The sequence below is a fragment of the Ochotona curzoniae genome, unplaced genomic scaffold (assembly GCF_017591425.1).
Source record: "Ochotona curzoniae isolate NIBS_2020 unplaced genomic scaffold, NIBS_Ocur_1.0 scaffold_4506, whole genome shotgun sequence".
Lineage (NCBI taxonomy): Eukaryota > Metazoa > Chordata > Mammalia > Lagomorpha > Ochotonidae > Ochotona > Ochotona curzoniae.
Genome location: NW_024467119.1, coordinates 12,087,863 through 12,114,275, shown reverse-complemented (window position 1 = coordinate 12,114,275; position 26,413 = coordinate 12,087,863). Strand labels below are relative to the sequence as shown.

General features: G+C 36.0%; 1 protein-coding gene across 1 annotated transcript in view; it reads left to right on the top strand.

The window, feature by feature from the left end:
- TECRL (trans-2,3-enoyl-CoA reductase like) overlaps positions 1-17,551 on the top strand; it is a 63,236-nt gene extending 45,685 nt beyond the window's left edge. The window contains exons 7-12 of the mRNA XM_040967106.1: positions 1,409-1,481; positions 7,324-7,367; positions 10,981-11,038; positions 15,630-15,715; positions 16,572-16,617; positions 17,359-17,551. Of these exons, the coding sequence (XP_040823040.1) occupies positions 1,409-1,481; positions 7,324-7,367; positions 10,981-11,038; positions 15,630-15,715; positions 16,572-16,617; positions 17,359-17,483 (432 nt within the window). The 3' untranslated portion in view covers positions 17,484-17,551. The remainder of the gene's footprint in view (positions 1-1,408; positions 1,482-7,323; positions 7,368-10,980; positions 11,039-15,629; positions 15,716-16,571; positions 16,618-17,358) is intronic.
- Positions 17,552-26,413: the final 8,862 nt, after the last annotated feature.

The window sequence follows — 26,413 nt, the reverse complement described above, 5'->3', positions numbered from 1 at the left end:
CTCTGGCACCTTGACTCTCTGATGACCCAGGACAGGTAATCCCCTGAGCATGGTCCCTATGTTCTGCTCAGATTGGACAATAGATATAGTAATGTTGTATCTGGTTTGTGTACTATCAAGAGGTCCAGGAGAGGTGAGGCCTAGCAGTAGTGGAATGTTGGCAGAGAAGCCAGGGAATGGTGAATGTCTGCAGCTTTGTAAGTGTGTCCAGGTTATTCATTGCATGTCTCTTAGGATAACATATTGTTGAGGAAGCTGGGACATAGGTCTTCAGCTTAATGGATGGACTTAAGGATAATGACCATTTGTTCCTTTTTGGATTATGTTTGGTTGGATTATGATTGGTTGGATTGCCATATGGACTTGTGAATTGCTATTTCTAGTATGCTCTATTATCACTAAGCTTGGTTAATAAAGACTCCTTAATAAACCGTAGACATTTCTGGCACGATCTCGCTTGTACCCCAAAGCACCAAGTCTTGGTTTATTCAGTCATTGTGTTGGTTATTCGCAATGGTGAATGTAAACATTATCCAACATCACACAACAATCAAGCACATCTATAAATGGCAGCATCACATTTCATTTTTAAAAATGTAATTTTAAATTTAATTCATTTTGTTTTCTTTTTAAGATTCATTGTCAAAAGAAGTTATGTTCTTATAAACCATTCCCTTGTTTTGGGAAATACCTATTTTCTAAAAATGTCTACATGACAGTTATTTTATTATTGTAAGTTTGATTTAAAAAAACAGCAAACTTTAGAATACTAAGTTACAAGATCATTCAGACATTCTTTTTTTTGGAAAGAAATAGTAAAATGTATTACTTAGTACAGAGTCATCATAGTTTAGTGTATGTACTGCTGGAGCAAGCACAGCATGGTAGTTTAAGACAGTAAAACTCAGGACATGTGATTTAAAAGGAGGATTCATTTATTTTTGTATGAAATGTAGATTTTGCAAAGAGAATAAAGGCAGAAAAGTTTTTAGCCACTTGTTTACTACCCTAACTAGCTACACCACCAGAGCTGAGATCCAAGGCTGGGTTTTGCTACTCATAGTGCTGAAATAATCCATAACTCTCTTTACTGACAAGAAAAGTGTTAATACTGTATTTGCACATTAGTGGGTTTATTATTTTACTATTTCAGTTCTATTTCATAGAAAAAAAATCATCGTTTACAAAATTCTCTAAGATATGTTATTATATTTGACTTATATTGCAAAGATCAAATGCGTCTCACTAATGATCTGAAAAGAGCCCTTTAAAATGCCACTTTTCTAGAAGGATTCTGCCTATCTATCTTAGACAACTTATACAAGTTTTCATAGAAAACGCCACAGTAAATAAAATTGTTATTTGTATTGCCATTTCCCATTTTTTGTGTGTTTTGTTTTATCTGGAGGGCTGTGCATTTTATTGGGGATTCACATCTTGGATTGCATACTACATAAATCACCCACGATATACACCACCATGTAAGTAGGAATTTTTCCTTTCTAACTCAGATCTAATTAAGAACATCAGATGTGTTGTCAACCATACAGGAATGATAGACACCATATTTAAATTAATAAATATATAAAAATAACTTTAAACTTTTTTTGTAGTTTTCTCTAAGAAATTGTTGTGCATACTTAAAAGACTAACTGTGATTTAGAAATTTTGATTCATTTTTTCTGAACAGAAATTCCAGGAAAAATATTACCTGATGAAAACTTTAAAATGGTCACATGGTAAGATTAGAAAGGATAAGTTCTAGGCGGTATAGCTATATAATCATTACAAACAAGGACCGTAGAGTTAGCAAACAGATAATAAACAGTAATACTGTCAGGTACTATTCAATGAAAAATAGAAACTCCTTTGCTTCCATGATGTATCCGTTTCAATTGTAAATTGATTTACTAAATGTCTTAGTCCTGCTTCACTCAAATGAGCAGTTGCGTGGAAATAATAACTATCCAGACTCTAACCTTGAGTCAGAAAGCCTAATCAGTCTGGGGTACTGCTTCATTTCACGTGGCTGCTCTCATTCTCAGTTTTACTGCAGCCCACAAATCAGACATTGCACAAGATAATGAAGGTGCTTTTTTCTCTTTCAAATCAGTTAAAACTGTTTTCATGGTGATTTCTGGCTCTTTAAAATTTAAGATTGATGGGATTGAAAAGTTCATTCAAGCTTTTGGTCAAGTCTTTAGGAATAAATTTGTTTAATTTGCCATGATAGAACTACAATTTTGCAGCTCTGGATTGAGGTAAGTCAAGGATTTCATTTGGTCAATGAACTAAGGAATTAATTTTCAAAACAATGCTTCTTCCAAACTTAAAGAGTCCAGAATGTTTACTCAGTAGTGACAACTAACTGCTTGAACAGAAATTTCTCTGTTTCAGAAAAATATTGTACTGTAAAATGTTTTTACCAACTTTACAACATTAAGTGGCATACATTTTCTCTTCTCGGGAAGAGAAGTTTATGGAAAAAGCTATACTGACATTTGTGTGCATAATAAAATTGGGGCGTGATTTTGTTAGTATATAAGCAACACTTACTCTAAGCATAGCAATTATCAAACTGAAAACCCATGCTTTCTTTTATGAGAAATAACATTGTCAATTGATCAGACGTTTGAAAATTGGATTTTAAAAAAATCAGACTCTAAAAATGGCAATGTGATCAAGACCTTTAAAACGAAAATGGTTGAAGTAGAAACAAAATTCCTGGGTCAGTTAGGTGGGCTCAACTGCAAATTCCTCTCAGAACACTGACATACCATGAAGTGCAGGTACTCGACTTCCAATGCAGTTCCCTACTTAGGGCTTGGGAAAGCAACAGAGAATGGTCCAAAGCCTTGGGACAATACCCCCACATAAGACACTCAGAGCAAAACTCCTGGCTCCTGGCTTCAGATCTGCTCAGCCCTGACAGGCCCTTGTGGACATTTGAGAAGAGAGCAGATGGGTGATCTCTCCTTCAACCCTGCCTCTTTTTCTCTCTGCAAGTCATTTGTTCCAATAAAAATAGATTTTTCAAACAAAAAAAAATTTCCTTGAAAGTGTACGGAGCATATAATGTTAACTTTGATTTTTTTTTTGCATAGACAACATTGATTTGCATGATTGATGCATAAAGATTTTAGTTATTTTAATTGAATATAAAAATACCAGCTCTGGATACCATGGTTGAAATTTTGGTTGCTAGGCTATGTTAATTGTAGTTGCAGCAAGTCTAAAATTACAATGAGCTCTTCATCTCTGTTTGTGAAGCACATAGTGGCTAAAGATGCCTAGAAACAGGTAGCTTAACCGCTAAATTTTCCAAACATGTAAGCAAAACTACAGACTGAACATCCATTTTTTTTTCCAGAGTATAGAATGAGAAGGGATGCATACAATTTAATTAATTGAGACCAGCATTGTTTTGATACCAAAACAAGACCATAACCCAGCAACAATGGAGAAAATTACAGACCGTTGTCTTCGAGGAACTTACAAGAAGACAAACCCTAACAAAATATGAGCAATTTAGATTAAACAACACTTTAAAAATATCAACCCACATAATCAGTTGGAATTTAAGAATGACTTAATGTGCAACTTACATGCAACTCGATGACTCAAACACACATCATCAATAGAATGATGTTGAAAATGATTATATAATTATTTAACATTGTAGCTGAAAATATTTGATGAAATTAAATATTCTTGCATGATTAAAAACTCAGAAGAAATTATTGTGTGGAAAGAATATATTTTAATACAGCAAAGACTCCATAGAGCAAACCAATAGCTTGTCTCATATGATGTGAGAGAAATTTTAAGTGTTTTCTGGCATGAAACAAGAATGACAACTATCAGCATTTTCATTCGATAAAACACCGGGAAGCCCACTGGGAAATACCCAGCGAGAGAAAGCAGTAAACGGCATCTCATCTGGAAAGAAGGAAATCAAGTTATCATTGTTTGAAGGTAGCATACATTTAAACAGAAAACCCCAAAGACTCTAAGAAAAAGCTATTATAAGTAATAAATTCAGTGGGTTGTAATTTACAGCGTAAATATATACAAATCAGTAATAACGCTATTCACCAGCAGTAAATCATCTGAATGCTAGATTAAGAACACAACTCCCAGTAGCAACAAAAATAAAACCTTGAATACATCTCACCAAAGAAATGCATTATCTTTGCAATAAGAATTGTAAATTATTGATGGAAGAAATTAAGGATAACAAAAATTAAATAGAAGTACATCCCCTGATCATGGGTTGGAAAAATCAATATCATTAAAATGTACATAGCTCCCAAAAATGTTTATAAGTTCATAAGTTTATAATGCTAAGCATATTTTTCACAGAATTAAAAAAAATAGCACAAAACAAAAACTGCTATAATTTGTGATGAATCACAAGATAGCCTAAACTCAAGTAGATTGAGCATAAAGTGTGAATCAAGAGATATTACACTACATGACTTTAAAAATAGATTGCAGTATTACAGTAATTAAAACAATGTGCTGTTAACACTAAAGCAAGTGCAGAAACCAACAGAAGGGAACAGAAGCCCTTGAAATAACGATGTACATCTGCAGCAAATTAGTGGTACCAAAGGTGCTAAATGTATACTTGGGTAAAGAATAGTGATTTTAGTCTTTTTTTTTCTAAAAAATCGCTGCATATGCATAATGATGTTAGAAATAAAAACTACATATGTAAATACAGATGAAATAAACTAACATATTTCTCAATGTATGGAATATAATTTCAAGCACATTGACTATCCTAATGTTGTAGGTATCTGAACCTTTGAACTTACTAGGTGATTACATAAGAACAATGCTTCCGGGTATTGGGAACAGCAAACATTTTCTGATTCAAAACCCCAAATCACAGGAAATCAGGATGTGGTAAGATTGCATCAAATTAAACAACATTCACGTACCCAGTCAATAAAGAGTCTGAACAGACAGTCTACACAACGCAGCAACAAATGGAGAAACTCCGCTTTTAAAGAGGTGTAAATACCCAAAATATGCTGGAAATTCAAATGACGTCACCACAACTAATCCAATCAGCACTGAGGGGTATGTCTTAACAGGTATTATTTTTGAAAGATACAAAAGGCCAGCAATTCATGAAAAAAAAATCTTGACATTCATAATGATTAGGTAAATGCAAGTCAAAAACACTCTGTGATATTCCCTATTCAGTTAAACTTGACTGTTGCCAGAAGCAGAAAATCACAACTGCTGGCTTAGATATGGAGAAAGAAGCAACTGGATCCTTGTAGGTTGGAAAATAAATGACAGATAGCCATCCCATCCTCCCCAAGATATTGCAAGCGTACTCACAGCCATCCAGAAATGGTAACAGCATTAAGAAAATAATTTGTATATGTACAATAAGATTTGCTGGCCATCAGGGAAGGAACATATCAGCCACATATGGAAAATAATTTAGATGGCCTTTATTCCAGGGAATTGTGGTCATGGGCTTCCCTTCCCTGGGCAGCAGAAAGACAGGATGCGGGGAGCTTCAGAGGAAGAAGAGCCAGGACGAGACATGCAAAGGAATTCTAAACCCCTTGACACGGAAGCTGAAGTGAGGGTTGCTTCAGCCCTTACTTGTTGAGGAAAATGGACGTGTCCGTCGTTGGTATAGCAGTGACCCCGTTGTCTGAGGCTTGCCCCAGAATTCCGCTGTCCCTTCCGGGTTGTAGCCTGTGGTCAGAGTGACACATCCGGCTCGAAGCCGACTTCTCTCTCCTCTGGTCACCGTTGCAACCATCATGTACTAAACAAAATAATATTCAGCAACAAAAACCAAATAATCTTGTGATTTGAAATACTACAGGTGCAATTGGAGGCCATTAAGCAGTATGAAAAAAGCTACACATTATCTCACTTGTGTGTGGAATCGAACAAATAGACGATTTAATCAAAATCGAAATTTTCAAGGTAGTTACCAGACGGTATGGGGCCAAATCACAAAACAAATAATAAATGATTGACGAGTACCAAGTTACAGGTGGATCTGAGTAACAATTTATGGGGTTCTTACTATAAATAATGTTAATATACTGTATATTCCTTATTTTAAAAAATCCTGAAAGTTTGCTTGTTGTAAGCTTTCACTTCAAGGCAGTGCTACCTGCAAGGAACGATAATTGCAATTAACCTGGTTGGACGTTAACACATGCGTACATGTACCCCATGAATATGTGCTGTATAACCCAAGAATTCTTTGCCAGAATCAATGTCTTGCAGCATTTACCCTATGTTGTCATCTAGTTATTTCATAATTTCAGTTCTTGGGTTGAGTTACTTGATCCCTTATGAGTTAGCTTTTGTTTAGATCGTAATGTAGGCATCTTGTTTAGTAGCAGGATTAACAAAAAAAAGCTCTCTTTGAATTATGATAGTTTAAACCGATTATTAGGCTTTACATTACAAAAGAATGTCATTCTTTTAAAATGCCTTGTTAGAAGGCACGTCATCCCGTGTTGTAATAATTTCTAAATCATGTACAGAGCATCTTTCTGTGCTTTATGGCTCCTGTCTAGAACCCCACACATTTGTTACTTCATTGTGCAAAAATGGGTCATAAGTGGCACCTTATCCACAAATCAGGAATGTTACAAACTGTATTTTTTACCCTCAAATTTAGAAAGAAAAAAAGGCCTCAGATAAGTGTGCCTAACGCATATATCATAAGATTTCATTTGTTGTACTTTATTTCTTTTTTAAGATGTATTTTTTAGAATTTTTTATTGCAAAGTCCGATAAACAGAAAGGAGACACAGGAAGGAAGATCTTCTCTGCACTGATTCACTCCCCAAGTGACTGCAACCTCTGGTACTGCTCCAATCTGAAGCCAGGAGCCCGGAATTTCTTTAGGGTGTCCCACGTGGGTGCAGAGTCCCAAGGTTTTGGGCCATCCTCCAGTGTTTTCCAGGCCACAAGCAGGAAGCTGGATGGGAAGTACGGTTGCTGGGATTAGAACCAGTGCCCATATGAGATCTCAGAGCGTTCAAGGCGAGGACTTTAGTCACTAGAATACTGTGCCTTGCCCCCTAAAGTAAAATTTTATTGAAAGATGCATACAAAGATATATTCCAGTGACATTGTTCACCATTTACCATAAAGTGTTGCTCTATGAAGAAGGTTCTAACAGCTATACGTTTATACATTACTTTGAACTATATGAATTCTCAGAAACTACTAAATTCCATTCAACTGTCAGAAACTATTCTTTGTTTTATATGTCGTGTGATAATCCTGTGTGTGGGGTTTGGTTTAACATCTTACTTTATTCTCTAGCATTTGGAAACAGGCAAATAGCAGTTTCTGCTATCAACTTTCTGGTATGTATCATAGTAAGCACATTATTTGTTCTCCAGTTTTGAACATAAGAATATAAATCTTTTTTTCTTTTTTTTTAAGAATATAAATCTGATTGAATTTGAATACATATCTATTTTGGTATAAAAGCACATTGTGCTATAAATGGAAAAAACTAGCTTCATATAATCAAGTTATTATCTTTTTGCTTCTAAGCAAGCAAAATACTATAGTCATATATAAAGGCTGACTAGAATTTATTGAAGTATGGTAAATACTTGAAAATTTATTCTCAGCGAATCTTCCCTATTATCCACACCAATACCATCATGAAAACCTCTAAGGGAAAAATGTCCAAAGACTACTTTGGCATAAATTTTGTATTTACTTCTTAATAATGGTCAATATTAACAAGATACATTACACTTTCCAAGATAAACATTGGGATGTTAGCTACAGGAAACTGGTTCAATTACAGAATAGGTACACATAGTTTCCAAAAAATGTTTTTCACAACAAAATGTCTATTTTTTTCAAAGTATCTTATGACATTTGAAGTACTATCGTATAAAATTGGTTGTGTATGCACATGCATATACGTGTATGTGTTTATGTATGTAAAACACATAATTGGTAAATTTATTATTTGTGGCTCACATTGGATGCTATACCAATGTTTCTATCACTGATCTTGTTATTTGCTATTATTAAAATAAACAGAGAAATAAAACTAGCTGAAACTCAAAACAAAGTATGAGGCTCAGAATTATTTTATTAGATTTTATATTTAATTCAATCACGATTCCTCATTTCTTGCTCATTTCTCAGAAGATATTGCATCTGCAAAAAGTTCGTAATGATGATTGTAACAAACATGTACATGGAACTGTGAGAACAGTTATATGTAGAGATAGTTTTCATTCCTGTACAAATTTCAGACCATACAATAAGGATTAAATGGCTGCTACTATGGAAATCTAAACTGTTTCTAAAAGAAATTGATATAGCCTGACTATACCTACAAATCTCACATGTTTTGTTAATCTCATTAATTTCATTATTTATGGAGGAGATGGTTGACATGACATATTTTGTGAAGAAGAGCAATGTTCAAATAATGAGAGTGTGTGGTTGTGCATCACCGGCTGATACTTAATTGTTCATCACTGAATTTTGGTATATGCCCAGGATAACTGTACACTGCCTGGTGTAAAACTCCTAGCTGTGAACACCGAGTGTCTTTAAGGACTAAAACCAATCCTACTTAATCCAGTCATGTCTTTCAGTTTGGGTACCCTGAGACTTAAGGAAGAAACTTTGATAAAAATGTGTAACATTTGATAAAAGGTGTAACAGCGAATGCTGTTCCTGGTGTGACTGTTAAATAGATTAGTCAGTGTTCTTGTGGTTTATTAACATGACACACACACCCACAGTGTATTGTTAAATGTGTAACAATGCTGATTACAAATATAAGAGCAATTTTCTTTTTTGAACTATTTTGCTAGGCAATTAAATACTTCACATTTGTCCACATAATAACTGAATAAACGATTGAATCATTAAAATTGTGTTATTATTCAAATGGATGTTAGTAACAATGAGTAATAAAGCTTGTACCTGATGCCATGAAATAAACACAAATGAATATTTTAATTTACCTGATGCCACATAAAAATCTCCAAATACAAATGAATAAATTGAAAGCCCATTATCCCCTATTCATATTTATTCAAAAGGATTGTACCTAACGATTCTTCTAATTGTGGTGATTAAACACAAAACATTATTTTTATATGCTGAATTTCTTATTAAAAATTTTTAAATTTTTATTGGAAGTTCAGATTTAGAGAGAGGAGAGACAGATTATCCATCTATTGGTTGCAAAGGCTAGAGCTGATTAGAAACCAGGAGCCAGGAGCTTTTTCCAGATTTCCCATGTAAGTACAGGGTCACAAACTTTGGATCATTCTCCTCCGCCACAAGCAAGGGGCTGGTTAGAATGTGGAGCAGCCAGGACATGAACTGACACCCTGATGGGAGCCCTGTGCTTGCAAGGGGAGGACTAGTCAATTCTGCCATCCCATGGTGCACATGTTGAATTTTTAAATGTTCAATTTACTATGTTAAATACATTTATATTGTTTTTCAATTACTACATGTTATTTTTAAAATCTAGGCCATCTTGTTCTTTTTGTTGTTGTTTTAACATCTATTTTGTTTGAAAGTCACAGTTACAGAAAGAAAGGAATAAACAGGAAAAAGTGAGAGAGGTCTTGCATCCACTGGTTCAGTCCCCAAAAAGCCACAACAAGCACAGCTGGGAGCATCATAAGACAAGAGACATAGTGTGCTTCTTTCCCAACTATCTTGACTGCAAACAAGATGGAAATGCTGGCTTCACCCACTGAGTTAGAACCGGCCTAAGGCTTTCTGGTTCTAGAAACAAAAGCAGTTTAGACAATGACTGTGGGTTACTTAATGTGTGTGTGTGTGTGTGTGTGTGTGTGTCTGTGTGTGTTTAGAAAGATGGGTGTTTTTCAGTTAAGCTGCATGAAAAATTAGAATTGCTGAAGTTTTTTTTTTGAGTATTAGACAGACATTTTAAAATTTATTTGTTGCAATATTGTAATGACAAAAATGGTGCCACCACTTCTTTGCAGCTTTAGATATGATTTCTTTCTTAATACATTGAAACTATGGTTTCTTTTTTAAGATTTTTGCTGTGTTCCTTCTGTACACTTGTGTATGGTGTTCCGGTCATTTTTTTTACTAATGGGTCACATGAAAGCTGCAGTATAAAACTAAGCCGAGTGCTAACCACTATCTTAAACTTAATTTTATTAAGTGGTGTTACTAACTTTTGAGAAGCCAAATAAAAGCATTCAATTTTCACAAGAATCAATCTAGGAAAAAGGTTCATTTTATGCGGAGAAACACTTCAGTGCATAACAAGAAGTGTAATTCTAAGGTTGAACCAGTGGCAGAATCATATGTTGAACTTTATGAACTGATATTTTCTAATTTCGGCCTTGATTCAGAGAAGTTACCTAAGTCAGTTGTATGGAGACCTTTATTGAATCCACTCAGAGTTCTAAACCAGTGTTTCGGATGGGAGTTATAACTAGTCTTACCCACATTTCAAAATTCATTAGGAGACTATTAAATTGATAGTAAATTTTGCATCTCTGTACTGGAAACATGTTTCATAATTTCTGAGTATAATTATTTTTCTGTAAAAGTCATAATGGCCTAGTTTCTGAAGCTCCAAATATGTTTCAGTGCAATTAGTGTTTTCTATATCTAACACTCTGAAAAGCAAGTCTGCCCTGAAAAGCCTTAAGTTTTTCTCTATGACCAGAAAAGTTGCCCATGGGAACAAATGCAATTCAGATGATGAATACTACCTAACCAGGTAAATTGAATCTCATTATGAAATGGAGTAAAATTATTATGAGACTAATTATTTGATTTACTGTATATCCTAAATACATCATTGCTAATTTTGTCTCCTCATAACTAGAGTAAAAATGTACATTGGGTCTTCATAATCAACATATTATTTGCATTTTATATTTTTCAAGAACATATTTTGAGGGATGCAGATATAATAAAAAATGTCAAAATATTTTGCAGATTTGTGAAGCTGGAAATCATTTCATCAATGTAATGTTGGCTCATCCAAATCACACAGGTTGGTTCCTTTGCCTCTTTTTCTTCTCTAAAATGAATAATGCAAACATACAGTTTAAAAAACCTAACATCAACAGTTTTTATAGGGATTATTCAATATTCAAGAACATGTAAGGTTGTATACCATACATTTTTCCATGTAAAGTAAAAAATGCTTAAACTAAATTATATTCCTGGATAATCAGTTCTCTGTAATAATGCAAGCATACATGTGCACACTCTCCACACAAATCCCAAGCACTCCTTTAAAAGATGAAAGAATAAACTAATGAATAAGAAGTAAAGCTGATGAAATCAAATTACGTTTATTGCTGTTTCTGTTACACATGCTTGATTTTGAGCATCAATGTGGAACAGGAATATATTCATTCATTATATTTACTCATATATTCATGGCCACACTTAAAACCAAGAAAGTCACCTTGTTTGTTTTGGTTCATTTACCCATGTCTTTTATTTTACGTACATTTTGACTTCAGACACAATGGTTTTTAGCTCTAGAAACTAGCCATTAAGATATTACCCTACTTATTATAATTACTCAGGAGTGTAAATCTCTAATGTCATCACAATACAGCCATCAAGCACATTTAGCTGGATCTACACAGTATACAACTCACACTTTAATCAAGCTATGGCTTTTCCTTCCTTGTCAGTTGGCCTTCAAAAAAGTTGATCAGATATGTTGAGCAAAAGGAAACACACTGGTTTCATGCTGGTGCATGGCGTGAGTGTATGGGATTAGTGCTAATACAGTTTGCTTAAAGATTATTGTCAAATTTATATTTGACTCCCAATATAGCACTTTCATTTCACAATGGATCATTCATTGGTTCACCCAATAGGTTGCTCCAGGAGCCACAAAGCGTATCCAGGTCTCCCACACAGATGGCAGGGACCCTATTACATTGGCCATTGTCTTCCCAAGTTATGGTATGTGAACTGGAGTGAAGGCAGAGCAACTGGTACATGAGGTGAACCCACATGGGATGCCAAAGACAAGGACAATGGCTCTACTCACTATACCACAATGTGAATTCTTCACCTAAAGTTTTAGGTTTGCTACAACCAATTTAACTCAACTGAATATACAGCATCAACGTGGTCAGTTGATAGCCCCAGAGCTGGTTTCTGTTCTTCAATAGAATTTGATACTTTCACTTCATTTTTTAAAAGATTTATTTATTTATTTTTTTTTATTGGAAAGCAAGGTTAGCAAAGAGAAGATACAGGGAGAAATATCGTCCATCCACTGGGTCTCTTTCCAAATCGCCACAACAAATAGAGTTGAAGTGATATGAAGTGAGGAGCTAAGAGCTTCATCCAAGTCTCCCACTTGGGTGCTTTCCTCCATTGCTTTTCCAGGCCACAAGCAAGGAGCTGGATGGGTTGTGGAGTAGCCAGGACACAAATGGCACCCATATAGGTTCCCAGCACTTGCAGGATAAAGATTACCCAGCTGAGCCATTGTGAATATACTTTTTCAAAAGAGAAATAATTCTCCACCAGAAATGGCATGAACCATGCAGCATTCAATACTGCGACTGTTCTTTGGGACTTGCTATAATGCTACCATTTTTTCTTTTCTTTCTTTTTTTTTTTCTTTTTTACCCCATGACAGTTATAGTATTTATAATCCACTTGATTATAAGGTCCAAATTTTCTACTAAGATTTGAGTCCACTGGAAATTTGTACCTTGAGCTCTGAATGTTTGGGCTTTTTATTCATAATTATAAGGCCTAAAGCAAATTTCCAAACTGCATGATAAGATGCTTCTCTGACAACAGCAGCCCTACCAGACATTATGTTTACCTCTAATCCAAGTCAAATTGCAACACATTTTGTTGCAGTTGTTTTGGAGGAAGATTTGATAATGATTGGATCTCTTAAGATTTAACTGTTGCATGACTTGCATTCAATTTCCTCCAAATTTGCCACTGATTACAGCTTAAGACAATAAAATGCTGTACCTGCTACTGTCTTCAGCCTGATGAAGAAAAGGAAACCATGGATTCCAATTGCTACTAGTCACCTCCCCCTGAGGGGACACCACTCACTGTCTACCTGCTCCACTGGACAGAAAAAAGCAATCTGGTGAAGACAGTGCCTCTTTCACTGACTTCCTCTCCTTGTTCTGTATCCCCGTGTTCTTTCTCAGGTTCTGGCATTGTAAATCTTTCCAAAAGATTATCTTTTACTTAAAAAAATGATCCTTTTGTGGGGTATGAGTGAGATCACACTAGGCATGTCTAAGGTTTATGAAGGAGACTTTATTAACCAAGCTTAAGAACAGACCTCACTAGAAATCACAAATCCATATGGCAATCCAATCAACTGTAACCCCAAAAGGAACAAATGGTCATTACCCTGAAGTCCATCTGTTAAGCTGAAGACCTATGTCCCAGTTTCCCCAACAATATGTTATCCTAAGAGACATGCAACAAATAACCTGGACACACTTACAAAGCTGCAGGCGTTCTTCTTTCCCTGGCTTCTCTGCCCACATTCCATCACTGCTAGGCCTCACCTCACCTGGAACTCCTGATAGCACACAAACCAGAAATACAAAGCTTCTTAGCATTGCTGTCATCAATGCCCCACCCAAGCAGTGAACCGAGGATGAGGAATACAGACACACAAGGGCCATGCTCAGGGTATACCTGTTCTCAGGGGTAATGGGGAGGCGAGAGTTGGAGTGCCAGAGCAACAGAAGCACACCACCAAGAGAACGACCCCTTTCTTACATAAGCTTTTATAGGGGCTTGTGAAGCAGAGTGGTTACACAACAATGCAATATTGCCCCCTCACAGGTGATAGTTGAGAGTCACAGTGGGCAGGATGGAACACCCAGGTGATAGGGGAGTGACTTCCAAGCTTGTGAGCCTAAACTAGCTGCCTAGCTCACCACAATTCTTGCTTTTTACACTTTCTGGAACTTCCTTTACCTGATAAAGGAAGTCAAGGATTACACCCAAAAAGTGTCATAGGTCCTTGAGAGCATGAAGCAACAAATGATGGGAGAATTCACATCTGACTGGATTAGTTAGTGGATTTGTTAGTGTGCTATCTAACAAAACTGTCCCCACAACATGGACAAGGCATTTTGCCATTCTTACCAAGAACACTAAGAATCCAATCAGATGTGAATTTTCCTATACTTTATTGTTTTGTTGTTCTGTTTTGTGATACCCCTTTGGGATATAGTATCTGACTTCCTTTATCAGGTACAGGCAACCTCAAATAAATTATGTTGTAATGCAAATGTTTACATAGATACCAGGAGAATTGTTGGGAAAGATCTTAAACAGGATTGTCTCAGCCTGAGAATAGGTTGAGAAAATGTACCATGGGCAATACAACTAGCAAGTTGCTAACATCTCAGGGTCTATCTCATTACCGCTAGTAGCAACTACATATATTTAATTCAGTACCTCTATACAATTTGGCAACACAAGATATTTGTGTTGTTTAGTCTAGAGCTTGCATCTGGAAGAGATGTGGATTTGTGAGTCTTTGCTTTCTACCATTATAGGGCTTGAACATTCACAAGATTCAGTTAGCACAGAACACTTGCGTGCATCTTCCACATCTGCATAGTAGTGATTGCAGTAAGGTGGACACTGCATGCATGCACTCACATATGTGTACTGATATGATCAGTAATATTGACAACGTATGTTTCTATCCCCATTTGAAAAAAAAATAGGACGTACAATTGGCATGATACTTCACATACTTTTTATTTTGGTATTTCAACAAGAGAACTGTGAAAAACAGAAAGTTGACATTTTGTTATAACTTTAGAGTTATAATGGAAAGAAATTAGTTGATTTGTTATCTGATTAAATCTTGCTATGGAGAATGAAACAGTTCATGTGTACTTTTCCAAATGTCATAGCACAAAGTTCAGCTTGAGATTGTTAAACATTTATTTTCCAAAATGGCTAATGAAAAAAATTTGGAAGGTAAAAATAATGAACAAAATTCATATGACAATATGCCAAGAATTTTGAAAGCTGTAAATAACAAACCTGATTGTGAGGCAGAATTAATTCATGCATGTTCAGTGTAATCCTCTTATGAGATACTTTAACACTTTTCTTATGTAAATGATATCCTTGTAAAATTCCCTTAAGACTTGCACTAAAGTAATACAAAAGGAGATTTGAGATACTTAATAACCTGCATCAAGTGCGTAAGTTTTCGATATTAAGGGAAAATATCAAGAAGTATGATATTGTTACAATGCATTTTATAATTTCATTACTTCTGCAATTATTATGATACACTATAATATGTGTATATAGCTTTATTTAAGATCTTACAAATTGATTTTATTTCTGTATTTTTCAATTTTATGGCAGCATAACTATAGATGCCGTAAGAAAATGACAGCTACTCTATTGAGTCCAAAGGTCATAGCATTTGAAATTGGGTTTCCTCCTAGTAATTTGTGAAATAGGTTGCTATAAATGTTCTATGACATTTCATGTGGTATATAATGTTCTTAGGAATTTAGTATTAGATAATAAGCATTGGATCAAATTTGCAATGTGTAGCATCATTGACATTTTCTTCTCCTTTCTTAAAGGAAATAACGCTGCTTTCCCAAGTCCGAATTATAACCCCTTGACATGGATGTTTTTCCTGGTTTCATGTCCTAACTACACTTATGAGGTACACTACTTTGTTGCAACTTATTGAAAAGTTATTAGATCACCTACAAAATATGTATACACGCAAAACAAATTGGTAGGTATGATAATACACCTAAGTGTTAGGCATAAACAATAAACATATATTGTGATATAGTTCCTCTGCACTGTATACTTATTTCCATTCAATAGTTCTTCCAGATAAATATATGTATGCACATGTTTATCTATGTGCCTATTGATCTCTACCTCTGAATAAAAGAGGGACTCCCAGTGAAGCTGTTAAATATATATTGACAATTGAATGCTGGACTTTCTACCATTGTTTTTGCCTACAATGCCAATGTCACACGTAAAGAGCAGAATGCTGCACTTGTGGCTGTTGCTGAGGCACTATACTGCTCTGATAGTGTGGAGTCAAATAATGGGTGAGGTGGGTGGGAAGGGAAATCCCTCAGCCTAAGGGACTGCATCATGAAAAATTAAAACACTGAAAAATTAAACTACAAACACAAAATGACTTATATTTTGTGTATATGCTCATATATATGCACATACACATATTTAATCAAGGCTTATGGCATAGGAAAATGGGTCATTCCGACCAAATGTTATGAAAATGGAATATTTATGTATAACCAATCTGAATTTTAAAATGGTTTGAAGTCTTCAGAGAAAATATTTTGAAATATTTCAAAATTTTAATTATATCAGAGTTATTAGAACAATATCCTCCATTTCATTATCAATATGATGTTACCTTGAGGTTGCTTATTTTAGAGTCAAATACAAACACAGAATTATTTCTTGGCAATTGATGCATGCCTATCTCTTCAGTAGATCAACCTTGTCTGTTCACTTATGTTTTAATATAACAGATTGGATCATGGATTAGTTTCACAGTCATGACACAAACATTGCCAGGTAAGACCTAGTTTTCTTGATAATTACAGTAAGTATTCCTGTAGGTGAAATAGTGTATCAGAATAAGTTACCTCAACACCATCATTTACGTGCTGATAAAAATATATTCTTTCATTTTAAGAATCGGGTTGATCTTTTAATATTAACATTTATTAAACTCCCATGTATATTTTTCTTTATGTCACTGCTTCTTAACCAAGTTAACCATGAGTTCCACCATCTGTAGTGAGCAGCAGCGTTTGGCTAAGACAGTAATGTAGCAACGACACACAGCCCCTGAACCTTGCTTTGCCTGCAGCCCACAGTGCAGGAGGGCCTGCCAAGGGCTGGCAGATGGCAAAGTTCAGCTGCAATACTGACATTTTATCACCTTCCAGAAATTTGACTGGTACAGTCATGTGTAGCAAAAGAGATATAAGTCATTCCATCCGTTCCTTATTCTTGAAAGAAAAACTGTAAACGGTAATTTAAATAGCTGACCTACTGTGTGAGGAGTGCGAGAGACATGTGAAAAAGTTCAAAGACTGAAACATTCTTTTGAAATATATAGTGACAGTATGATATAGAAACATACATTTCATTTAAACTAACCATATATTATTTCATATTTAACAATGTGTGAAATACTAGTTGAACTATATGGTTGCTGGTTATTTTTAACTTAAATGTGCACCATAAATAAGTAAGAAAGATAAAATAAAAACACTTTCTGGTTTCTTTTTGTTTGTTTGCTGTTTTTAGTGGGAGTTTTCACACTTCTGATGAGCATCCAGATGTCTCTGTGGGCAAAGAAGAAACATCAACTTTATCTGAAGAAATTCAGTTCATTTCATAGGAAATCGGCAATAATTCCATTCATATTGTAAGAAAATCAATGATATTAAATCAGAAAAAGACAACCTATAATTAATCAAATCAAAGATTGTTAAAATTAGCTAATTGTAATTTATAATTTATAATTAACAATTATAATTGTTCCAGTAATTTATAATTAACAATTATTTTGCTGAGTAAAGATACAGAACATTAGAACTTGCAGAAATTCACATGAAGTAATGAAAAATAGAAATTAACAGTATCATTAATGGAAACAGCATTTGAATGTATTTATAATAGGTAGATTCTTGAATAACATTTTCAAATTTTATATTTCATAACTACATTTTCTTAAGACAATATATTAGAACTCAATATAAGTTGTGACATTTAAAGCACTTGAATTTCACTCATTCTTTTGATAATATCTTCTTCTTTATTGCTCAATATTCTATTTGGAAATGTTTTGCCTTGTTGTTAGTTCAATTTCTTGTGAAAATTTTACCAACTTAAAACAAAATATTTTTAATAACTCATTTGTCGTATTTATCACAAATAATATTCACAACTACCATTATGAAATTATAAACAAATATTTCAGTAACATTTTTTAACTTTTTGGATAAAATATGTTTTGTCTATTTCAAATGTATACTTATTATATATAAAATGCTCCTATCTTGAAATATATATATATTCAAGTGGATTATATAGAATGGGTAAAAAAGAATGCATATTTGAATTCTGAACATTTATAATGCAAACATTTTTTAGGTAATTTTTACATTTTAGAATGCCAGTGTTTAGCCTGGTGGTCAACAGAACGTTCTATCCTGTATCAGGTTACTCATGTTCAAATGCTCCTTCTTGTTACTTTTTAGCTTTAGTCTAATGTACATTCTGGCGGTATCAGGGAACGGCTTAAGTCTTCGGGTCTTGGCCAGCCTTGGGAGATCAAACTGAGTTCTAAGCTCCTGGCTTCAGGGCCCAGGGGTAGATGTTGGAAGCAGAGGCTGGCAAATTAACAGATCAAATAATCTCACACATTCAATTATGTGTTCCTTTGGCACATATCCAGGCAAATGAATTTCAGCTTATGGGGTGTTGCTCTTTTTTTTTTTTTGAAACTGCATTGAACACAACACCGATTATATATATATATGTAATATATATATATATATACACACACATATACTGTGTGTGTGTGTGTCTGGTGCAGTAGCGGAAGGAAATTGTTAGAGTCAATTTAGAACACTGAACATTAAAATATTAAGTTAAAACAAACATTGTGAGTTTCAGATGTCATCATTTGATTAGGATGCCATAAGTAGATAACATAGAAAACAAAACAACTATTAATGAAAAACTTAGATGTAGTAAACATATGTATGTACATACTATTAGTTGTAAAAGTGCTGTGGTAAAGACACTGTGGCCTAAAATCACATATGGCATGAGAATCGATCAAAGGTTCATATTTCTCCCCTGCAAATAGAATACTTACATTCTTAAGTTATAAACTTATTTTGTATGTGACATTTAAGAAAGTGACATTTATCTCGAGTAAGGGTTAGAGACACCAGTGAGTTATAAAAACCATAATTCAGTTCTGTTGTCAGATTCAGTTCGTATCAAATTCCATGAGAAATATATGAATCTCTGACAAGAGCTGCATAGAGAGAGGCAAGAAGTCACATGGTTTGGGAAAGGAGTTTAATCCTGTCGTCACACATAGAAACCAGATAGCATTGCTATGCAGATTTATTACACTTTCTAGATTTCATGCCCAGTGCATTGTTGGGTATGTAAATGGAATAGCAACACACATGTGATGAGACAGAAAAGGGCAATTATTGAATCACTTACTTTTGAGGAGTTTGCACATTTAGGAGGGAGTGAAAACAACTTTAGTCATAATGAAAATTCCACCTGTTTTCTCATTTAGTTACTGAACTAAACTTTAAGTTAGAGAGCCCTTTGAACATGTCTACTTTAAAACGGGCCATTTAGAGCAGTGACTACTCTTCTACATGCCTGAAAGCTGCCTTACACTTACTGATATCACAGGCACATGCAAGCACATGCTTCTGATGAAATCACCCCCACTTTGTTGTTGTTGCTGTTTAGAAATATACATTGGCCTCCAATTATTTTCTGGTGCTTTCTGGGATTTTTGTTTTATTTTTACTGTTGCTGATTTCATAATTGGAAAATGATCAAAGGTTCTTTAAAGGTATTGATTAATAACTGTGCCTAACGACACACAATTAAAATCAAACTTGCCAACACACTGAGCACTCAAAAATTCCAACCCTTTCCTTTCTCTGTAGGAGACTGCAAACTTTGAACTAAGATTAAATGAAAAGTTGTATTGCAATATACAAATCATTTCATTTCTAAACAGCAATTAAAGCCTATTGGAATATTCCAAATACTTTAATTAGAAAGGAGGGCAATGTTAAATATTAAAATTTAAAATAAAACTTTATAAGACCTGAGTCAATTCAAATATATGCATTTATGAGTTTTATATGTATTTCATTCCTTTAATCCTTAAACCATGAGAGATATACAAGGTTAATGGTGTTATCTCAACTTGCACTTACTTGTTTAAAAATTGTGGAATCTTGAGTCTGATTCGCATAATTACTCTTCCCTACGATCATTTTTGTTTTGTAATTTCTTTGGTTTCCCTGTCTATCATATTTTTAACATTACCATTCACCAAAATTAAGCAAAATAAAATACAGATCTAACAATGAAAAATACACCATGTGTGGTTATACTTCTTCAGAGAAACGCATAGACTCAGACTCATGTTCAATGACATAATCACAAACGATGTTCTGCGTTGGTGTGTTTGCTATAAGCTGTTCACTTGTGGATAAACCAGCTCAGAGAACTTCCGAGTGGATAAAACTACGGAAGGGAGACTTCCCTAGGGTGGGGAATGGGTCTTGCTCTGATAGTGAAAGTACATATACGCTGGTTTGAAATGCTTCATCCTGGATCTTGTGTCATGACGCAGCGAGTCATTCCTGCTTGTCCACCAGCTTCCTATACTGGAGTGCTGGCATGGGATCCAGCAGTTTCAGATCCAACTTGCTGCTAATGTCATTGAAAAGGCTCATACTGACATATTTGGGCTTTGGCCTTTGTGGGAGACTAGGGTGCTGCTCATGGCTCTTCATTCTGGCAAAGCCGACCTTTGGCCACTGTAACAGTTCGTAGAGTGAAATAACTGCTCAAAGATTCTCTCCTTGTCTCTCCTTCTCTCTGTATTCTGCTCAAATAGATAAATACATGAATAATTTTTTTTCAAAAATAGTAAATTTTATCTCACTGTTTTTTTACCAAAAGCATGTGGACAGGGAGAAAAAGAAACCAAACAAAAGGAAGAACCGAATGCCAGGCTGCACTGTGACCTGTTTCCTTGCATAGCACGGAGTCTCTTCCTTGTAACTGAATCACTTGTGTATCAGGCTCATCACCTGTGTCTCACTTTTCAATAGAGTTTCTGTGTTAAACAGCCTCCGTTCTCTGACTCATGTTCTCCCATGGAGAGGCTACATGCACAGAATTCAGTTTAAGAAATATCACTTCTTAACACAGGAACATAAAATAATTTTTTTATTTTTAAAAAGTACATTGCATTCTTATTTTTCTGTGAAAGTACTATTAGATAGATTCACAACTTATAAAATTGTATTAGCCTTTATTTGCATATCTTCTATTAATGTTATTTTTAAAACATTTATGTGTTTTTATTGCAAAGTCAAATATACACAGAGGGGGAGAAACAGAGAGGAAGATCTTCCGTACATTGATTTAATCCCCAAGCTGCCATGAAGCTGAGGCAATCTGAAACCAGGAGCCTGGAGCCTCTTCCGGGTCTCCCATTTGGGTGCAGGATCCCAAGGCTTTGGGGCATCCCAAACTCCTGTCCCAGGCCACAAAGCAGGGATCTGGGATGGAAAGTGGGGCCACTGGGATACAAACCGGCACCCATATGGGATCCTGGCATGTGTAAGACAAGGACTTTAGCTGCAAGGCTACAGTGCCATGCCTGTATTAATAGTATTAAACTCCCAGTAATAAATCATATTTCAAAATATTTAAGTTCAAATTTAAGTAGCAAATATTCTGTCAATATTTGTTAATATTTGAAACCTGTCAGCCCAATTATCTTGAACATCAAAACTTATAAAAGAGATCTATGAATCAATAATGGGAGATTTTCTACATTATTATTTTTAAAATTAGAAAATACTATAGTTAATGCAGGATATCAGATGTGGTTTTAGCAAATGTTGCATTAGAATTTCATTTAAAGTCATTTATGCAGTTTTTGCATAGTGATAATAATTGTAATTTAATTTAAAGGCTGCTTACAAGTTAGCTCTCACACAGGTGCATATTAAAGCCTGTAATTAATCTGCCTTCTAAGAAACTTTGGTAGCATAAATGAACAAAAGCAATTCCAGAGACAATAGCACCTGCTAAAATGGGATTTTTATAAGCTATGGTTTACTAATGGTGCCTGATACATATGATTTTAAAAAAAGATACACATAAGGACTTACAAAACTAATTTGTAATCATATCATTTCTTTTCTGAAGAGTATAAAAGACTTATCTCATGTTGCTTCTCTTGGAAAAGACAGTCAAAAAATTCCGGTGTCATAAAAAGCATGACACAATGTATGAAACTCTTACTAAAGAAATATTCTAAGTTTTAAGTTTTCTCCAGATTAGTGTTTTGTGTTTGACTTTTGACTGTTGTTTTTTTCTGCAAATTTTAGGTGTGATCTAAGGAAAATGCATTTGTTACTTGCATTTTAACAAACATTGAGTTCCTAAGTAATTCTACTAGAAATGAGTCATTTGCGAGACTTGAAAAGAAAGTGACAAAAGCATCCAATGTTTAAGGACAACATTTGGTTTGATAAGGTTTGTGATTATGGTACAGCTGTTAAGATAACTTTGGGATGCTTCACTTTCCATATTGCAGTGCCGAGGTAAAGTTTCTAACTTGAGTTCCATCTCCTCCACTTGAAGCCCAGCATCTTGCTAATTCACAACCTCACAGACAGCAAGTGAGAAGTCACATGTCTGAGGCACTGGCTCCTCCAAGGGACCCCACATCAAGTTCCAACTTCCTCTCTTCAGCCAGACCAACTCTGTGTTCTGTGATCACTTAGTAGTAAGCAAATGAAAAATCCCTTTAGTTCTGTTTCTTTCTGCCTTTTAAATATGGAAACAAAAGTTATATAAATATGCTTCATAGATATCAATAAGGAATAATAATGTCTAACCAACTAGGCTAATTTGATAAATAATATACATTTCTGACTTTTGTGATATGCTTATTGTGTATGACTGTGGTATCTATTTCAGATTGTTTGCCAAAAGGTTGTCATTATGAATCACTCTTTAACTCAGGGTGTAAAGCATGACATTTGGTCATCACTGCTATTCATCTTTGATGACATTATTAACTTGTCTCATTTTAAAATGGCTGTATCCTTTATTACACTGTGGCAGTTAGTCTATGAATTTCTGTGGATAAAAATAGATACATGCACAAATAAACCTGGAAAACATTTCAATATGCATTGTGGAGATTATTCTCACCACTGAATGCCTAAAACCAATTGTAGGGTTTCATTTCTTCTGCCTGAATATCAGAGGTAATTACCATGAAGGAAGAGATAAATAACTACAAAATAATCAGTTTCACATAAAATATGCTTAAATATAGTCAATATCAGAACTAAACAGAGAACATGAGTCAATGATATAAAGAGTATCTAGACTTAAAATAATAGCTTATATGTTCTCATTCTCTATCCCTAAATGCCGGTTAGTTTGCCTGCATAAAACTGAGGTTTTCCTATTGTAAGAAACAGACACTGTAATTAGCTCAAATAAATTTATCTTATAGCTAAACTTGATAAGATTTCAGTTTTTCCTTTACATCTGTTATAAAGCAATAAAGCATTAAATATTGTGGGGATATGAAATTAATACTTTTTGAGTAAGTATTTAAGTCAATACTTATTAACTTGATTAGCAATTTACTAAATATCACCCTTATGAATTTAGACTTTAAATACTACATGATTTGGAAATTTTAATGAAGTGAATTGGTTCCTAGAAAAGAATGTAATATTTTTTGGTTAAAAATATTCATGATTTTTTTTAAATAATGTAAACTATGCCCAAAATATATTGGCATTTTTTTGTGTGATAACATACTGGTTCCAATGAATTCGTTTATTATTATTATTATATTTTGGCAATCTTTACATTATTAATTAAGGTAAAAAGGTACAAGGACTATAAGAAAGTGGGTAAGACCACTATTTCCCTATTTTTTCCTTCAAATATCTGAAGTAAAGGGAGTACTGAGGGATAAGGCCCACCCAGTCTCCCACCCACCCCAGGTCCAGGATGTGGGGCATGCTCTGAGATCCTTGCTCAAGTGGCTCTGATAGTTCATCAGTTATGAATCACTGCCAGTCTCGCCACTCCAGGCACGATGAGGCTGTTGAAGAATCCATTGATTGACATAGTCTACCATAGAGTCTCCCTTTGTCCAGTATTTTGCTGCCAACATATAGCTGAGGTGGTTGATTGACCTGTTCTATCTTCCGTCTTTTCTTGGTTAAGGTTCTGAGTCCACCATTTCGATTGAGGGAATCCCGAAAGAAACTTTGAGGTGTTCCCAGACCAGATTCCTATATATACTAGCAAGCACAGGGCCCGCCACAGTCCATCACCCCAATCAACTGGTGGTTGCAACTGCTAGGTTGGTTCTGTTCTCAACCCCGACCTCCACTGGAACCAATGAGTATTGCAGTCCATCCTGGTTCTGCCCATCACATACTCGGCCCTCACATAAACCAGTGGAAGCTGCAGCCCAGTCAGAGCGACCCACAATAACCCCCACCAGACCTGCACCTACTCTGGTTTGCCAGTATGTGTAACAGACTAGTCCAGTCTGCCTCATATCCCATCTGGCTCTCATAAATGTCGAAGGATATTGAAGCTTAGTTCCATCTAACCAACTCAGCTATCCAACCCTCATGGATGTTATTGAGTGCCTCTCTGTCTAGCCACCTCAGCCCCTGTGCTAGTTAATTTGTGCCCTCCCATGGGAGTGGTACCCCAAGAGGGAGGAGCCCACTATTTCCCTCCCATGTCTCTCTCATTCCTGGGTTATGTATGCTCCAGGTGGTTCTATGATTAGACTTGACAGTAATGGCCCTAGTGCCAGATTCTGCTATTGGTAAGCCCCTAAAACTCTACCCACTTTAATTTTGTTTGCACCAGTAGGAATAGTCCATCCATCCTGGCACTTCCCTAATCTGGTCCACATGAGGCACACAGGTGCTGTAGCCCTGCCTAGTCTGGTCTATCCCCATCCCTGCTCTAGCTACTCCAGTGGGAGTAGCTATCCAGCAAGGGAACCACATTTTATTCCCCTGCTGGCTCTGCCCCTCTCTTCCTGATTCTCATGTGTGCTGGTTGGGTACAGTGGTTGCATTTGGCACAGGCAGCCTCACCTTCGCATTCTGTGTTGTGTACTGCTTTTGTCGCGACCAAACCTGGCTTGATCCACACTCTGCTCCAGCATTTGGATTTGCCACTGGATGACGTGAACTGATTCAGCCTGGTCTGCCCCCAACTCATGCCACATGTATGCCAGTGGGATATTTTCCATAACTTCTTCTGGGCTGTTTCCTTCCATGCTTCTTGCGCTTATTTGTAGGGTCTGTGTCCTGTCAGAGGAGTTGCTCAAGCTCCTCCATCAGAACCCCTCCTGGTGCCAGGTTTTGTGCATACCAGTGGGTCCACGGGCCAGTACTACTCAGTTCACCTTCTGTCCTAGCAGGAGTAGTGGCTTTTCTTAACTGGTCTTCAATGCATTCTGGTTCTTGCTGTTGGAAGTTTCAGCCCAGCCATGGCTCGTCCATACCCACATATACGTCAAACATTGCTCAGTTGGGGTTGAAATCCAGCCTAGTTCGTCCCACATCTACCCTGGTCCTTCAGAATACCAGAAGGTGTTGCAGTTTGACCTGGCCCAGTGTGTCAAATCCCAGGCAACGCTTGTGCTAAGGGAGGCTACAACTGTATCCCGACCAGAATGCAGCCTCATCCCAGTCCGTGCTCCTCTTAGTGGTAACCTCCATCTAGCCATGGTCTCCCCCCAGCTCCCCAACTGGGCCTGTTCCCAGATAGTGTTAAGCGTGCCAGAGGTTGCTCTGGCTCAGCTCGGCACAGACCGTCGCCTGTCGCTACCCCTGCCTGAGACACTGTGGCTCATCGTCCTTGGCTCACACAGACCACTTGGTGTAAGAACCTCGCTGGGCATGTCTTGTGGTTTCTGATTTAACTTGTGGCTTAGGTTTGCTCAGTACTGCCCGGTGCTCCCGATCCATCACTTTTCCATACACTGACGAGCAGTTGGAGCTACTTTGCCCAGCTTTTCCGACCCCCAGGTCTGGACCTCTTGTTCACCATGGGAGCTATGACTCACCAGGGGAGTGTCCCAAGTTTCTCCCTTTTATCCCCTCCCAGACCTAATTCTCATACATGCCGTTGGGTTTTAGGCCAGTGCCCGGCGCAGACTGGCTTTCCTTTTGGCCTTGCATTAGTGAGCATGTATCGGTTCCCATGAATTCATGCTTTTATAAACTTTCCCGAATTTTCTTTAGTACCATTGATAGCTAATGTTCACTGTTCAGTGATAAAGACCTTGTAATTTGTGGCATAGCAAAACTATATTTTCCCATTTACTTCCATGGGTAGATGGTACTTCAAATACATTGACTCTAGCTACTTCCCAGATTACTTGGAATATTCTACCACACTGGTTTGAAAAATCTGTGCAGGAAATCGAGAACTTAGTGTACACTGGAGAACTCTGACGACAGCTGATCTTGGTTAGGTTTTATCCTGCACACTTTGGGCA